Here is an 18183-nt window from a genome sequence, read left to right as displayed (position 1 = left end):
TATTGCAGAGGATACAGAGCCTTGTTCTCTCATACTTGTCCTTTAGGCAAGATATTAATTATGTAAAACCTCCAGCTCTTTTCATGTAGTGTGCGCATCTTCTGTTAATACAAGACCAATATTATCAAATGGAGTTCATAAAAATTTGGGATGACATGTTTTCCTGTCAACAAATGCATCTTCAGCAAATAACGATATTTCTTGGAAATATCACAGTTTTGATAAGGGATGTTATTTGAGGTAGGCAATAGGCTGGCAGATAAGGCTTTTACCTGGAGTTTTAGAAAATAGGTCCAAGTTCCTGTTTTGTCTGTTTTGTAATAATTCATTAAGTCAGTTAATTTGGTCTTAGTGCAAATGTTTTTATATTCCTTGAGAGAAAGTAAGGCAGACTAATTTAACAAAATCAGTCATGGCAATCAACTGGGCTGTAAACAATCCAGCCTCAAGTCTTATTAGTTGAATCAGACACAGAAGGGATAAGCCAATCTATCCATGTTAAGTGGCTCTTAATAATGGTGAAATATAATGCAGTATTTCAGCTGTTGTGTAGTATTACCTAGTAGTCCATGTTTTGCCTTGCTAGAAGGAAAGATATAGATAAATGACCAAGAAAAAAAAAAAAAAGAATGAAAACTTACTAAGTATTCTGTAATTCCAAACTAGGGGCAGGATTTGGGGCTTTGTTTGTGGTTTAGTTTTTATGTTTATTTGTTTATTTTTTGTTTTGTGGTTTGGTTTTTTTTTTGTTGGGTTTTTGGTTGGGTTTTTTGTGGTTTTTTTTGGTGGGGGGTGTGCAAAACTTATTTGAAAAACAAGATTATGATGGTTTTTCAATATTAGTCTGAGGTAGTTCATTTTTCAAGCATCAAATTCTTCTTTATAGAAATGACCTGGTTTTGTTGAAAACACATTGTAACAAGGAATGTACGCGCATCTCTACTCAGAAACACTTGAGAACAAGGCTTACATTTTAAAACACAATTTAAATTGCACTTGTTGCTAGAGATGAAGATGGTGATATATCTTTATGCTTTTTATTGTAGAAATTCCCTTGGAGGCTAATCAACCTCACTATAACCTCTCCTGCCCAAGAAAATCATTCTAGACTAGTTTTATTATGTAACTCTTGATGTCTGACATTTATGCACATAGCCAATCTTGTGATGATTAGTAGTGCATTGAACTAGTATGTGTTAGAAATGAAGACAAACTTCTTGGGTATGATTTCTGAAGAAGGCTCTGCTTACCTCTGAGGATTGTTTTTACTAGCTTCTTTTGTAGTACTCTGGTGTTTTATGATTTTACTTTTTTTGTTTATTATATTGGAATTCATTTTCAGGGCTGGATCCTCACCTAATTAAATGGTAGTGTTTATAATGACTATAATAGAGCTAGCTAAAGGACTTCAGTGGTGGATCACCTTTTTTCTCCTTTATGTTTCTATCTTGGTATGCACATAGATTTAGACATAGAGAAAACATGAAAAATGGAGGGAAAATATGGTAGGAAAAGTAGGTTTCAGAAACAGCAGGCTACAATATTATTTGTATGCATATAAACCCATACGTTTACAAACCATGTTGGTAAAGAGAAAGGAAAACTCATCTGCTTTAGAAACTATCCATCTTCTTTCTTAGGAAGTTGAATGATTTTTCCTGTTCTGGAGAGCTGTTGGCTATAGTGCAGTCTTCCATCCTGCTGGGAAATCATTTCACTCTGGAGAAAGTTCCACTGCATTCACACAGGCAAACTGAAACAAATTTTTTACTACAAACTACTCATAATGTTCTCTGTCTAATAACACTGTGAAAAAAAATAAAGGAAAACCCACCTTTTGTGAGCCCAGACCTTTCATATAGAGTTCTCAAATCCTTCCAAAGCAGGCAACAGGATATCCCAGAACATTAATTTTGCTCCCTGTAGTGAACTTAATTTCTTCTCCAGACCAGGATTGCAATGACTTAGTCTCAAGTAAGTACAGAATAGCAACACTGCCCCTTTGCCATTTCTCCTATAAAAATCCTGGGTGACTCTGCCTTAATCCTTCCACTGGGCCAAAATAAAAGCTCTTCCCTGAATGCAGACAGTGGCACATGACAAATTAGGTGCACTGCCAACAAGTATTCTTTTATATGCACAGAGAAGAAACATCTGTCTTTTTCATGCCCAAATCCTCAACTGCTCATTCCCCTGAGATGTAACCTGTTGTGCAGCCAGAGCTCACAGCCACTGCTTGATGCTGGCAGAGAGAGGACTTTGGCTTAACAGGTTTCCCTTGAAGTGCATTTAGTAGAAGCAGTTCTGACTGTCAAAGTAGAAACTGGAAGATACAACTGAGTGCAACCAAGAAGTTTTGAAGCTTCCACAAAATGGCTGTCCTTCCTCTGAGCGAATAAATACCTATGCCTTTAGAAACTGGACTTCAAAGAAGCAAGAGGTTTTTTCCTTCTTTTACATATTTAGTTTTTTAAGTTTCTGCTAAAACAATTTCAGACCCTGCCTTTATTTATGTTTGGTATAATAGGTTGGTAGTTAGAATTTTAATTCTGTTGTATACATGGTCTGCTTGTGTATTTTGAACTGTGTTTTTGAAATACAGCCTGCTTTCATCCTAGAACAGAGATCCTTTTGTCTGAAACAAGTGTATTATTCTCTAGCTTGAATTCTTACTATTGGCAATTTCTTTTTTTTTTTTTTTTTTTTTTTTTCCCAGTGACCAAGTACTTGAAATTGGAGTGCTGGATATTTTTGGATTTGAAGAGTTTCAAAAGAATACTTTTGAACAGGTATGTGGTTATATTTTGCTGTATTTAGTGTAATTGTTAATGTTAATTCCTCTATTATGGTTTTGGGGTTTAGCCAAAACACGTGTTTTGATCAGAATATAAACATACATGAAGACAAAAATTTGCTTTTATAATATTTTTTCCCTATTCTGTTTACAAGGGGTTGAATTAAAACCCAGGCTTTGGACAGTTATGTATAATTATCCAAATAATCTAGTAAACATCTGCCATGATGATTTGGAAGAGAGGTAATATCAGCACTGAAAGATTATCAGAGAAAAATACTTAGTGTTGTCTGTTTCCGTGCTTGTGGAAGTGGTATTTCAACTAGGTCAGTGAGGACAATACAGTGGGCTGGAAGAAAGATCAAAAGGTTTTCAGATGCCTTGGAGAAAAAAAAATGAATGAAAATGCTACATTATGCTAAGTTCCATTACTGGCAGATTCACCTTTGTGTGACTTTTTAACACGTGACTTTTTTAAAAATTGGAAGACATCCACAGAAAAGAAAATAAACTTTAGCTCTCTGAATGCTTAAAAATACATTTAAATATAAAACATTTTTGGATAATTATGGAACTGTTTGCCCACCTTCAGCATTACTGTCTGAACACCAAACCTCTTGGAAATTACGTATTTCTGAAAGCATTAATAACTCATCTAAGTTCTTGTTCAGTTTTCATTCATTCTGTAATGCAGGAGAAGAAAAATGAAATCATGAAGCAGAAGAAAAATGAAAGCATACAACAGAATAGAAAATCAAAGCACAGAAAAGAATAGAAATGGCATCAGCAACAGCAAAGGGCCTGTTATTGATTGAAATCAGAATTTGCCCCTTCATCTCAGCAATCCATTGTTTTATGGCTCAACTTTCTAGTGAACTGAAAGTCATAGAGCCACATTACTTCAGTTTGTGTAGCATGTTTACATCCCTACCTAGTTTCCAAATGTTTGAAAGTACAAACAGGGCAAGCTTACCTCTGCCTTCAAAAAAAGCATGTAAGAATGAAATAAAACATATTCCAGTTCTCCTCTCACAGAACCCTTTTTGCTCTTACCATTCTACCCTGCTTAAACAGGTACATTGCTGGATTAAAGAGTATTGATGTGTGCTAATATCCACAGTCATTTACTCCATGTGAATGTCTGCTTTGGGGGAGAATATCAAGTGAAAAATAAAAAACATTTTAGCAGACTAAATATCTATGAAAAAAATCATAAGCCCTACTGATTAATAAGGAAAAAGTATTCTATGCATCTCAAAAGAGAAGGGTGCATCTTGAGGTTTATTGGTTATTTTTCTTTGACTCTGTTCTGCATTGTTTTTTGTCACAAAACTCATAAGTTCTGCAACTGTCATCATGAAATACCATGAATTCCAATTTCTGGGGTAAGTAATTTTCTGCGTAGTGACTGCATAGGATGCTGAAAGAGAAAATATGAGACTGAAAGAAAAAGAAGTAAAAAGTAATTTATGATTTCTGCATAGCAAACATGATAATTTCAAAGTCAGCTTGGCATTTTTATTTTTTTTCTAAATTAGTATTTTTCAAGAAACACTTACTATTCTTCTGCCTGGACTGAATGCATTTTGTTGAGTAATACTGAGTAATACTCTGAGTCATTACCTCAGAAACTACTGAACTGCATTTCTGAAAAGATATAATAGAGGTAAAGGATTTACCAAGTTCATTTTTATGTCAACACTATAATGTGATTTCTGAAGTGATAAGTTGCAGTGTTGATGAAGAGAAGCAGTTTGTATCTCCATGTGGCACAATGTAAACATGCAGACAAACCCAAACCAGCCTGCATCTAAAAGCTTGAGCTGTCTAGCAGCTTAGCCTAGGTCAGTACTCTGCCTAGACTTGTTAACCCTGATGATAAATAAGCTTGTTAGGCCAGATATGGTCCTCTTGCAAAACATTGCATTATGTCTGCAAACATGCTCAGTGTCAAGCAGAGCATTAACTTTAAATGTTCCAGCCAAACAGTGAAGAAGCCATAAAAATTACTTTTTCATCACATTTAGATAAATGTATTTAAAAATGGCATAAAAAAAAAGTAATTTTGGAAAAATGAACCTTTTGTTTCAAATTAGTGTAAGACAAGGCATTCTTTGTGATATCCGCCTGCTTTCTTTGAAAAAAAATACAGTTGTTTTTAAGATTAAAACCTCCTGATTGCCCAAATCTGGGAACATTCTAAGCAGCTGCATGATTTTCTCAGGTGCTTCAAATCAGGTCAGTTGATAGTTTTATATCATCATTAAGAGAATAATGTGATACTAAATCACATGTCAATTTAAGTAATTTATTTTAATAGACTGCGTTTGAAGACAGTTCAAGAGGAGAGATCTGGATAAACCAGGTAGAATAACTTGTGCAATCTACTGAGGGTGTTGGAATGATAAAGCATTAGAGTACCGAAATGTCAAAGGCAAACGAGAATTGGTCTAGGAATGCTTCATGAGCAATGCATAGGACAATAGATGTCAAAGAACTAGACAAGTAAGGTTAATTACGTCAACACTACAGATCTGGTAACTTCTGAAGGCAAAATGATGTGACTGACAGCTTGCAAGGAGAAAAGTTTTGTAGAGGATTACAAAGAAGGCATTAAAAGTTAAAAACAGTATTAATTAAGTGCTCAGTTTTCCTTGTACTTGGTGAACATTGGTAAGCCTTCATTTTATAGAACATGCATGATACGTTATATAACAAAAATAGGACATATAATTATAAAATAACAGTAAATAAGTGTATGGAATAAGTGAGCAGAGTTATGATTGGTATGAAATACGGTATGAAATTGATATGAAAAGTGGTATGAAATTCAGGTATGTAATGTAAAGCTGAAATAGAGGGGGCAGAAGTCACAGTCTGAGGGAGTCATTGGTTAATACAGGTTAAAAGCTTCTAATTTACCAGGAATAAGTGAGTTACTGCTCATCAGCTGAGTTACGTTAAATGACTGCAGAACACTTTTAGCTCACCCCAGTTGCAACCTACAGTCATTTCCTAGCACTGATCTTTAGCTTGGGAACAGCATTTTCGTAGAGCAGCTGCTTACCCACTATGCCAGAGCAACTTTGCGTACAGCCACACTGGAACATGATCAGAAGTAAGCACAGATTTGATTATCTTATTATATGCAGAAAGGGCCTTTATTTTGTGACCATTTCAGGGAATGTGAGTGCTTTACCAAAAATAGCAGTAACAGCTTTAAATGTTAGTTTTCAATGTTTTCTTGGGTTTCTTTTTTTAACTTGTCACAGTTTAATCTGCGCTCCTTTAAAAGTAGAAAATGTCAGCTTCTCTTGTGGTACAGGTTTAGGTTAGATCTTATTCATGGTTCCTTCACAGCAGAAGTCCAAACAGTGCAGTCAAGGAATGCTGCTATCTTCACTATACCTTTATGCTTTGTATTCCTTAAACACAAGCTTGTGCACTGCAACCGGAAAGACCTCATAGCCAAGGAACATCATAGTGATAAGCAAGAAGGGAGGTTAACAGAGTGTCCTGTACCATTTTCCTCTAATTGTTTCTAAAAAAACAATTATGTATTACAGCATAAGAACCAGAGATCAGAATAACAAGAGTAGCTTTTCTTCCCCCTGCTGAAAGTTAGGTCATTTCTACAGGAATGAAGGCTTGTAGTTGTGAAAGCATTATGAAGAGCAATAATGCGGTTAAATAAAATAGTCTAGTAGTCTTTCCTCTCTGATGAGAGTAAGTAGTAAACTGAAATAATGTTTAGCCCTTGCTAAACAATGTGTTTAGCTCTTGCTTGGTATTTTGCCCCTGTAGACCTCTTTTGCAGAAGAAAGTGTGTGTACATATATACACATATATATATATGTATGTATGTATGTATCTCCTCCTTCTTTTAGGAAATATAAGTGACTTATCTGAATTAGGACCACAGGTCACTGGAACAGTCAAGTGTCTCTTGACTCCTATTCAACTGTAAACCTCCTAAAGCATGTGCGCATTATCAGTGTGATGCAGCTGAGCACTGGGAGAAGCATGGTTCCCATGGCAGCTCTGTGCAGTGCATCTCTTGTGGCAGGAGCTAGGTAGCCCCAAGAACAGAGTATTGCCTGCCCTGCTCAGGACTTCAGAGTGAGTATGGTGAGGCAGAAGAGCTTCTACAACCCATCTGTGTTCACAGCAATTTTCACCAACATTTATTATTAGGTGTGGTAGGTTTTCACATCTCAACATGTTATTTGTTTAGTTGACCCTGCTGAAACTTCATTTAATTTTGTCGTGTGACCTTTCCTACCCAAAACAGACATAGCAGATTAATTTTTATTAAATTACATTGCCTCAGCCGTTATACCACTTCAAGCTAACCAAATGTAAGTTTATGTTGCCTGTTTTGTAGATAGATGGATATGAATACATAAGTTTCATGACTTCTCTGTAGTCGTTGAAATTCAGTCAGCTGTTCGGAGCTAGCCCAGCTAGAGCCGCAGCCGGCACGCTTCAGGGACCGCAACGTTCAAAAGAGATTAGGAAAATCAGAGGGGATAGAGCAGACGCATCGCGATTCCCGACATTTCCCGATTCCGAAACCCCAGCAGCCCTTGCGAGAGAGCGGCTGACGTGGCGGGGGGCATTCCCACGGTGACGGCGGGAGATTTAAAAGCGGCTGAAACTGAGTTCTGTCCAGGGACAGATGATGAGTGAATTGAGAGTCTGTGGGTGAGAATTAAGGGGAAGGCTGGCAGGGGCAATACTGTTGTGGGTGTCTGTTACAGGCCACCGGATCAGGGTGAGGAAGTTGATGAGGCCTTCTACAGGCAGCTGAGAGCGGCCTCACAGTCACAGGCCGTGGTCATCATGGGGGATTTTAACTTCCCTGATGTTTGCTGGAAGGACTACTCGGCAACCCAGCCGCAGTCCAGGAGGTTCCTCCAGTGTATGGATGATAACTTCCTCATGCAAATGGTGGATGAGCCAACCAGGAGAGGAGCGCTGCTGGATCTCATCCTCACTAACAAGGAGGGTCTGGTCAAAGCAGTGAAGGTTGAGGGCTGCCTTGGTTGCAGTGACCACGAGATGGTGGAATTCAGGATCTTGTGTGGTAGGGTCAGTAGAATAGCAAGTAGAATCGCAACCCTGGACTTTAGCAGGGCAAACTTTGCCTTTTCAAGCAATTGCTAGGGGAAATCTCATGGACAAGGCTGCTTGAAGGTAAAGTGGCCCAAGATAGTTGGTTGGCGTTCAAGGACTGCTTTTTCCGAGCTCAAGATCAGAGCATCCCAACACATAGGAAGTCAAGGAAGAGGGCCAGGAGACCTGCATGGCTAAATAGGGAATTGCTGGGTATGCTCAAGTGGAAGAGGAGAGTTTACAGGTCATGGAAGGAAGGGCTGGCCACTTGGGAGGAATATAAGGCTGCTGCTAGAGGATGTAGGAAGGCAGCTAGGATGACTAAGGCCTCCTTGGAATTAAATCTGGCGAGAGGGGTCAAGGACAGCAGAAAGAGCTTTTTCAAATACATGGCAGATAAAACTAACACCAGAGGCAATGTAGGCCCACTGATGCACGGGACGGGTGCCCTGGTGACAGAAGATACAGAGATGGCAGAGTAACTGAATGCCTTCTTTGTCTCTGTCTACTCTGCCGGAGGCAGTCCTGAAGAGCCCTGTACCGCTGAGACCTCAGATGAAGACAGGTCAATGGAGCAGTTTGCCTTAATTGATGAGGAATGGGTTAGAGACCAGTTGAGCAATCTGGACATCCATAAATCCATGGGTCCAGATGGGATGCACCCGTGGGTGCTGAGGGAGCTGGCGGAGGTCATTGCTATGCCACTCTCCATCATCTTTACCAAGTCTTGGGAAACAGGAGAGGTGCCTGAGGACTGGAGGAAAGCAAATGTCACTCCCGTCTTCAAAAAGGGCAAGAAGGAGGACCCGGGTAACTATAGAACAGTCAGCCTCACCTCCGTTCCTGGGAAAGTGATGGAACACCTTATCCTTGGTGCCATCTTAAGGCATATCAAGCATAAGAGGGTTATGAGGAGCAGTAAACATGGCTTCACCAAAGGGAAGTCATGCTTGACCAATCTCGTAGCCTTTTATGAGGAAATAACGTGGTGGATGTGGTCTACCTTGACTTCAGCAAAGCGTTTGACACAGTCTGCCACAGCATCCTCACAGCTAAATTGAGGAAATGTGGTCTGGATGATCGGGTAGTGAGGTGGACTGTGAACTGGCTGAAGGAGAGAAGCCAGAGAGTTGTAGTCTATGGGGCAGAGTCTAGTTGGAGGCCTGTATCTAGTGGAGTGCCTCAAGAGTTGGTTCTGGGACCAGTATTATTTAATATATTCATCAATGATTTAGATGAGGGAATTGAGTGTACTATCAGCAAGTTTGCTGATGACACTAAGCTGGGAGGAGTGGCCGACACGCCAGAAGGCTGTGCTGCCATCCAGCGAGACCTGGACAGGCTGGAGAGCTGGGCGGGGAATAACTTGATGAAATATAACAAGGGGAAGTGTAGAGTCCTGCATCTGGGCAGGAACAACCCCAGGTTCCAGTATAGGTTGGGGAACGACCTGTTAGAGAGCAGTGTAGGGGAGAGGGACCTGGGGGTCCTGGTGGATGACAGGGTGACCATGAGCCGACACTGTGCCCTTGTGGCCAAGAAGGCCAATGGCATCCTGGGGTGTATTAGAAGGGGGGTGGTTAGTAGGTTGAGAGAGGTCCTCCTTCCCCTCTACTCTGCCCTGGTGAGACCTCATCTGGAATATTGTGTCCAGTTCTGGGCCCCTCAGTTTAAGAAGGACAGGGACCTGCTGGAGAGAGTCCAGCGCAGGGCAACTAAGATGATTAAGGGAGTGGAGCATCTCCCTTATGAGGAAAGACTGAGGGAGCTGGGTCTCTATAGTTTGGAGAAGAGGAGACTGAGGGGTGACCTTATTAGTGTATATAAATATATAAAGGGGGAGTGTCATGAGGGTGAAGCCAGGCTCTTCTCAGTGGCAAACAATGATAGGACAAGGGGCAATGGGTGCAAACTGGAACACAAGAGGTTCCACTTAAACCTGAGAAGAAACTTCTTCTCAGTGAGGTTGACAGAACACTGGAACAGCCTGCCCAGGGAGGTTGTCGTATCTCCTTCTCTGGAGACATTCAAAACCCGCCTGGACATGTTCCTGTGTAAACTTATCTAGGTGTTCCTGCCCTGGCAGGGGGATTGGACTAGATGATCTTTTGAGGTCCCTTCCAATCTCTAGCATACTGTGATACTGCGAAGTCACAATGATAGTAGACAGGAGGTCATGCACGCAAATTTTTGCATTCAGAGAATGAAGGAGCATTCCAATATTTTATTTTATGAAGAAGAAATCAGCCCTCTTTGGTTTTGCTTCACCAGATCATAGACAGATTGTCCTGCTTTTCTCTGTAGTAGCATGTGTAATAGGTGGCTTCTGGTTACTATGCAGGGACTTGAATGCAGAACCTCCCACTGCAGTTCCCAGTGCTGGGGTGTTCCTTATTACCCATAGGATGAGGAGCAATGATTTACTATCCTAATTCAGCCTTTAAAAAGGAAAAACAATGTGATATTTTTAAGTCAGTTTTGCTAGCCTCCATGCACAGGAAGGTTTTTAATATCCTTCTTCTGGAGCAGGAAGAGCCAGCTAATCCTTGGCATCAGGGAGCCAGGCACCAGGAAGATCCCAAGGCTGGCCATTCCCTCCCTGATGGGCACCATCCTGCAGGGCCTGAGTATGGGAAGCAGGGCTAGGGCTGCTAACAGCACCTTTCCACAGCCCTGAAACAGCAAGCAGCAGGCTGGGGCTGCAGTCCTGTCAGGAGCAGTGGGCGACAGGCTGGAAACTGGCATGGCCATAGTGTTGCCTGGAACTGGACCCTTGGGTATGGTATGGGTCCCAGGAAAAGCTGAGCAGGGCTGTAAAAAACTATTCCTCTCCTCAGGAGCCTGATGATACTGTGTTTTCAGTTGTTCCTTAACCCAGTTCCTGTGGATCTTGCAGTGTGCATGGCTTTGTCATGGTGTACCTCTGTTCCCTCTCAGTCTTTTTGATCTTTTCAGTCTTCATGCACTTTTTTCACTTTGTGCAGGACGCTGTTATGTACCCAGTGCTCCAGTCAGCCACTGGAAGACTAGTTACTCAGTTTTAAAGCTGGCTTATCATGTACCTGACATCAAAGTTTTTAATTTTTCTTTATTCTTTTATGGCAGACACGTTGTGGCCAAAGATAAAATAATTTATTTAAAATTGAGATTCCGGTATGGATTCAGTTTGTGATTGATTGTTGTAATGCTGCACAAGGACATTTATTAATTGAAATCTTACTTTTCCACAGCAGCACCCTTTTTCATCCTATGGTACTTAGCTGCCAGCCAGCAGTATGAGTGAAAAAATCATTTGGAACTATTTCAGTATATTTAATTCCAAACTCTTTCAAAGAAAGACTGTTGTTACCACATTTGTTTGTTTGTTTAATATTGTTGTATGTACAAAATTAGGTCGTGGCTTATTTATTCCTCTTTGTTTGAAATTGTGTCCTTTTTAGAGGTTTTTTTCAGACCCTTTTTTGTGGAAGGCTTTTCCAGTGACAGATACCCATAATAAAATTTGAATATACCACTGAGTTCTATTTTACTTTATTTATCAGCTAATGACAGCTGACTCCAGAGATGGCATGAATTCCTAGTGAAATAAAGTTCTTCTGAAAGAGATACGGAAGGACTTTTTTTGTGTTTGAGGTGCATGGAAAAGAAGAAATCTGTATTAGATGCTATTGCCCATCAAAGGCAAAGGAAAGAATGTAACAGGTTCTGGTTTTCTTATACATTTATTAAAATATTCTGATTGGTACTCTACATAAGAAAAGGATTTGGAAAAGCTTGGGTAGCAGATACAAATGGGAACAGTATTTCTGAAGATACTTCTGAAGAATAAGTGATTATCAAGTTAGGCTTAAAAATATTTTCTGAGTCCAGTGTCATGAAACAGATGATGGTTCTTCCTTCCATTATCGTAGAATTACATTTGTGAGAAATGCTAGAGCACATCCTTGCAAATTAAACTTGGCATTGTAGCTTCATCATCTCAGCCCATAATGCACAACCTGATAGATGTGTTCATATGACAGCTGTAAGTCCTGCTACATGCTCTGAATACACATCCCTTCAGAGTACTAATCCTTTTGCATGACCAGAGGATGTAAATGAGCTTTTGAAAGGATGTTGACATCCATCATTTACTCATTGATTGACAGTCGCCAAGTTTTCTTTTCACAAATTCCCTTTTTGCCTTTTCAGATAGTTATTTATAAAAAACGAAAAGCAGGAAGAATTCATTAGTCATGGGTGCTTTTCTGTCTTTAATGTACAGTACAATTTTGGTCTTCTACCTAAATTTAACTTTAGCGTATACTTAATAGTACTTACTGGTCAAATGTAGTAAAAGAAAGATCAAGTTAACACTGTCTAATGTGATGCATACTTACTACTTTTTCCAAATGCCACTATATTATTTTTCAAGTTCTGCAATTTGGATGATACTGCAAGTTGATTGATTAAATACTTGAACAAAATATTTTTTTTCTTCTAATAACATTCTAGAAGTACTTTTTAATGAAGACTTGGACAAGTTGATGGTGTATTTGTTTTCACTGAGACGTGATACTGAGTTAGAATTGGAAAGAAGGAGAGATAGAAAGTAGGATTTCTATCAGAAGAGACATACAATGGAGCTAGTAAGAGGCATGCAAAGATCAGTTTAACAGTGTTTAGTGACAAAAAGTACCACAGGTTATATTGAGTGATGCTACGAGGTAAGCGAAATGTACAGCGCTTTAATGGTATCACCACAACATTTGCTTTAGTTAAAAATATCGTTGTGGTTTTTGTTTTTTTTTTTTACTGCTACAACCATATTTCAATCTAGTTTTTGTGGATGCAATTAAATCTATGTTTAAAAAATGTAGTTTTCTGAACTTTTCATACCTTTGGTTTGAAAATATGTCAGTGCTTTTTATAATACTTCATAAGACATGGAGCAAAAGGGGTTGGGTTAGGAAAACTAGTTCATTTTCATCTGATTTCTACATTTCAGCTGTTTTAATTATGATTAAGCTTTTAATTTGAAGAGTTCATTTTATTATCCTTTCCTAGCAGATTATATAAAACATTGAAATGGAGAAAGATATGATCAGAATGGCTTGCTTTTCATAAGTCCCTGGCTGGTCTCCTGGTTCTCATTCTGCAGAGCTGTTACTCACAACCACTGCCAGCGAGGGCAGCTTTGGAGCAGCTTGCAGTTTGTATGTCTAGTTTGCAGAACCTTACTGCCATTATGGCAAGTCTGCCAATCTGAATGACATATTGACATATTTGTATTACTTAAAAGCACATTGGTTAATGCCATAATATACTGATCAGTGGAATTTATAAATGTGTTTTTTCATTTACCAGCCCAGCATGTATTATGGATGAATATTTTAACAAAATACTATGCCTTTTACTTTTGGCAGTTAAATGTTTTTTATTAGGTCTTTTAATGATATGACTGAAACAGTCTTTCCCTTTGGCTCAAATTGTATAGTTTAATAATTTTGCCCTGCAGTCAGGTCCTTGGTACAGGTACATTTATTGGTTTTATATATTTTAGGAAATTGGCACATGATAAAAAGCAAGCTTGAGTTTATAATGATTTTGACAACTTTTGTTGTAGTAAAATATACGTGCGTAAAGTTAAATGACATGACTCTTAATAAGCCATTTCCAAACAAAGGTATACAGAACATGCATTATTTTAAGGCTTTACATATCCTGTGCAGTTTAAGCTTGTAATGTTACGTCTGCTTTCTAAAGTAATACTAAGAAGTTGCTGAAAAGATTTTGTAATCAGAATTTGAAAGTGAGCAGTAAAACATATTTTGCCTACCACAAAGTTAAAAAACCTGTCTTTTTCCATAAAATAAGTAAATGGTGTTAGTCAATTGTACACTTTCATTGTTAATAAAATCAAATAACAATCTTCAGGAATCCCAATTATAAAAAATAGTGGGTTTGTTCGAGGTTGTCTTTTGTCTGCACTACCATGCATTGGTAAAGGCAGTTAATAACAGACCTTTGGTTGTAAAATTAGGTTTTGTTTTATTTCTTCTTACTGTTATTCACACTAGTCTATTTCATTATATAGCAAGTGCAGGTTGACTATACTAACATGAGGTGTTAATGGAAAATTCAGGCAACTATTACACATTTCTTGGGATGTCAAGCAATATAATTTTAGGATGGATCCAAATATTTCATATGTTTGAATATGATTTGTTGGTGGAATTGGTTTTGCACACTTTATTCATGCAAGATACAGTTTATGGCCAGAAAAATATGTGTCTAGTTTAGTCTGAAAAGAGACTGCATGCAAGCATTCCTTGCAGCATTCCTTGTATAAAGTGTTCTTCCACCCTTAGGAGTTCGTTTTCTTCATTTCTTAGTAGTAGAGAAGCTTTAGAATTTTCTGCTAAAATTTCCACTTCAATAGGAATCATAGAATCGAAAGGTTTGGGTTGGAAGGGACCTTAGAGATCACCTAGTTCCAACCCCCCCTGCCATGGGCAGGGACGTTTTCCAGTAGACCAGGTTGTTCGGAGTCCCACCCAACCTGTCTTTGAACAATTCCAGGGATGGGGCATCCACAACTTCTCTGGGCAACCTGTGCCTTCCAGTGCCTCACCACGCTTGCAGTTTCCCTGGGGTCTTGGTAATCTGTAGTCTGCTTAGAGGCAACATATAATGGAATGACATTTCATCACATTCAGTATTAGACATGCAGTAAACCTTCTCTGATGACATTATCCAATGAAGTTCTAATACTCCTTTTTTTTCTTCATTTTACAATAGCTGTGTGTCAACATGACCAACGAGAAGATGCACCAGTACATCAATGAAGTGCTTTTCCTACAAGAGCAAGCAGAATGTGTACAAGAGGGAGTTGCCATGGAAACCATGTGTTCTCTTAGTAACCATACTGCAGCCTTGGATTTTTTCTTTCAGGTAGTTTTCTGATGAATTTTGCACCATGTATATTTATGCACAGTCTCTGTATGTTAGAGTAATACAAACTTTTGCTTTCATTTTCCTATTTATAAATCTGTACAGAAGGTTATGGATCCAAAGAGACTGTAGAGGGGTTGTTTATAATGGTCCTTATACCTTCAGGGCTAGCAGCTTTCCAACAGTTCAGAGTTGAAGAAAATGTAACAGAAACACCTTGCCTGTACCAATTAATGAATAGCATTTGTGTATCATGCTGTGTCATTAATGCTGCTGTAGGACTGTTGTAAGCCTGAGAGGTTTTTTGTGTCTGAAGCTAGCTTCTGGAGTGTAACATGTAAGAAGGAAGTAGCCCAATCAGTTTCCTAGAAGATCAGCAATAGTTACCGGTTTTGGTAATTATTCCCTACATTTCTTGCAGAATTGTCTGATGTGCATTACCAGACTATGTTAACCATTTTTCCTTTCCTTTGAGATGATACATATTTCTGTTTAATAAATTACAAGCTGTGTTATTCCACAAGAAACAACTGAAATTCTATTTCTCCTGTATAAAAAGAGAAAAATTGCTTTTTTAATTTCAGAAACCATCAGGCTTTTTGTCAATGCTGGATGAAGAAAGCCAATCTGTTTGGTCAGTGGAACAGAGTCTTTCTAAACGCATTCAGTCTTACCTGGATGCATCTGACACAAATACAGTATATTCCTCCACAAAAGATGGAAATGGTAACCTTGCCCCAAAGGATCAGGGCTCCACCTTCACTGTTATGCATTATGCTGGAAGGGTAAGTTGTTTGAATGATTGGTTGCACAGTTAATGAAAAAGAGTAAACAAAACAAAATTTTACATGGCTTCTCTGACTCCCTGATGTAAATAACAATTCACTTTATAATGATGAATTTGCAGAGGACAACTTAGAATGTAAATGCAGTATCTAATGCATCAAATGCATAGTTTGTATCATATTGTACAGGATTTAGGCTAATTCTGGCTCCTGAATTGTATATTCATTTTAAGCACTTCATGCAGAAGAAGGTGATTCAGATACCTCAGCATAAATGTTTAATGCCATTTTAGTTGACTGTTGCTTTGCTCTTAGATGTTGTTCCAGAATGGTACAGGTTCCCTGTAGATCATGTGCCATTTATGTAGATACCTGGGATACCAGCATGCATCTGATAAAAAAACCCACACAGTTTTTTTATTAGTAGTCATAATCAAAATACATTTTTCTCTTTTTTTCTTCAAAATCCCCAAACTTTTGGGGGGGATGTTTCTAAGTATGGCTGTAAAGTGGGATGAAAGTTTTGCTTTTGCCTTCCCGCAGTGTTCACTGCAAAAGTGTAATCAGTTCTGTTAAATGTGTCCCTTACCCTGTCTTTTTACAATGCTCTCTCATTTCTACATTGTCTTCACAACCTCTCACAACCCAAAGCAAGCAAAATAGGTATGTGTTTAAGGGGAAAAAAATATATACTTTTTTTAGACAGTCTGAACAGATTGGTCCCTTTGTGGTTAATATGACACACACTTCTTTCTGCTTAAAGCATGTTATTTGAAATGTGCTAATGAAGGTAGATTGTACAGCCACAATACAATGGGGGCTCTTAGTACCACTTTTCCAAACTTCTACCACAATCAGGTGAGAACATAGACTGAAGGCTGCAGGAATCAGTCTTTACATCTGAACAACTTGTTCTGTGTCCTTTCATACTTTCTAAGTCTTATGCAGATGATCCCATGAGCTATCCATCCACAGATGGAGTCCCATAAAAACTTTGTATATAGCACATATAAAAACTGTTTAGCTGCTGTGCCTGAGGACCACCCCATCGTGATTATATGCCCTATGTTGTTTATAAAAACCTGAGATCTCAGTAAAGTTTACTGTTAGACTTCTTCAGGATTTAGTGGCAGCTTGTGATAGGTAGCTAATCGCTTCAAAACCCTCTGTGGAAGACAAGTGAAAGCTGCAGGTGCTTCAATATAATCAGACAACTGGCACCTGAATGCTCCTCTCTTTACCTAAGCAACAGGCAGAAGAGGTAAGTTCCAGGAGCAAGAAATCATGCAGCTATGATAAAGTCTTTTGATTAGAATGAATATTACGATTCTAAACCAAATGTAATAGTTTTGCTGCTGCTTATTGTGGGAGATAATTAGAGCAACCTTCCCTCATATAATTTTCTGAATAGCAAATGCAGGGGGTTTATCTGGTGCGCTGCTAAAAAAAAAAAAAAAGCAGTTTAGATTCAAGAAGGAGTTTTATGTGCTTCCTAGGGTAAGAACACCAGAAAAATAACCCTAATCCATGCTGCTAAAGGTATTGGATGACACACTTTTCTCCTATGATGAATATTTTAGGTGGAACAGATTTACACTGTTGAACACCCAGTCAGTTGACTATTGGTAGCGGATACACCTATGAGGTATGTTCAAAACTTCTCTCCAAGTCACCAAAAAAAGACTTGCCAGGTCTGTCATATCTCAAAATAACATTGTATGTGCTGAGCTCTCCCGAACAGATGAAAGGTTGGAATGTGCACTCTCAGACTTCTTTAACCAGACTGGTGTCCTTTACAGCAATATAAATGGAGAAAGACCTATCTTGTGCCTCCTCATTTGGAAATCAAGTCGATGGAAGTGTTGAGTAGTCTTCTGATGCAGGCAAATTTGTTCCTGCCCAATGATAGAAATGTGGTCATTATGGAAAGGATTAAGACTATTTGGGTAGTGCTTAAATTCCTAATCTAAATACCCTGAATAACTCCCTGGAGGCTCTTCTTTCATCATAAGGCCTTCTCTTAGAGTCAAATTGTTTGCCAGAGTTAAGTGGTTTGAATGCCTCCACTACTGGGACTTTTCAGTAGGAATGCAGGCACGAAGTGGGTACATAATCATACAATGAAGATTTTGTAAAACTTAGCACTTAAAGAAATAGAGCTAAGAACTGACTGTGGACTCTTGTCCACATGTCTGTGTGGAATGATGTTTAATTCCATTTATAAATCTGTTTTATACTTCTTAGATACATAAGTATTCATATTCTGTTCTGTTGTGATTATACAAATTTATAACAATACCTTTAAAAGGTTCCACGCACCAAAAAAAGTAGCAAGGCAGCTGCTTCCATGTCGGTTTTCCAAATCACAACCAGAAGAATAAGCACATTTCCTCAAAATGAAAAAAAATCACAAAACAAAAAAAATGTTGTTCTCTGAAGAAGTACTTCAGTAGGAATTATTAAGATCAGAGTTTCAGGTGCCTAGTACTGAAGTTAAACTGTGAATAGTAAGGAGTACACTTCTCATTAATGTGTGTTTTAGCCTTGCATGGTTGT

At 38.7% G+C, this 18183-nt stretch overlaps 1 protein-coding gene across 8 annotated transcripts in view; it reads left to right on the top strand.

Moving 5' to 3' along the window:
- Positions 1–18183, top strand: part of MYO16 (myosin XVI) — a 377031-nt gene that overhangs the window by 264191 nt on the left and 94657 nt on the right. For all 8 annotated transcript variants that reach the window (XM_061377886.1, XM_061377881.1, XM_061377882.1 and 5 more), the window contains 3 exons: positions 2717–2789; positions 14690–14842; positions 15427–15627. In XM_061377886.1, the coding sequence (XP_061233870.1) occupies positions 2717–2789; positions 14690–14842; positions 15427–15627 (427 nt within the window). The remainder of the gene's footprint in view (positions 1–2716; positions 2790–14689; positions 14843–15426; positions 15628–18183) is intronic.

This window comes from Neopsephotus bourkii, unplaced genomic scaffold (assembly GCF_033783945.1).
Source record: "Neopsephotus bourkii isolate Nb327-2 ecotype Australia unplaced genomic scaffold, CSIRO-AGI_Nbou_v1 NB_1760, whole genome shotgun sequence".
NCBI lineage: Eukaryota > Metazoa > Chordata > Aves > Psittaciformes > Psittacidae > Neopsephotus > Neopsephotus bourkii.
The sequence above is the reverse complement of the archived record's forward strand: the minus strand, read 5'-3'. Positions and strand labels throughout refer to the sequence as shown.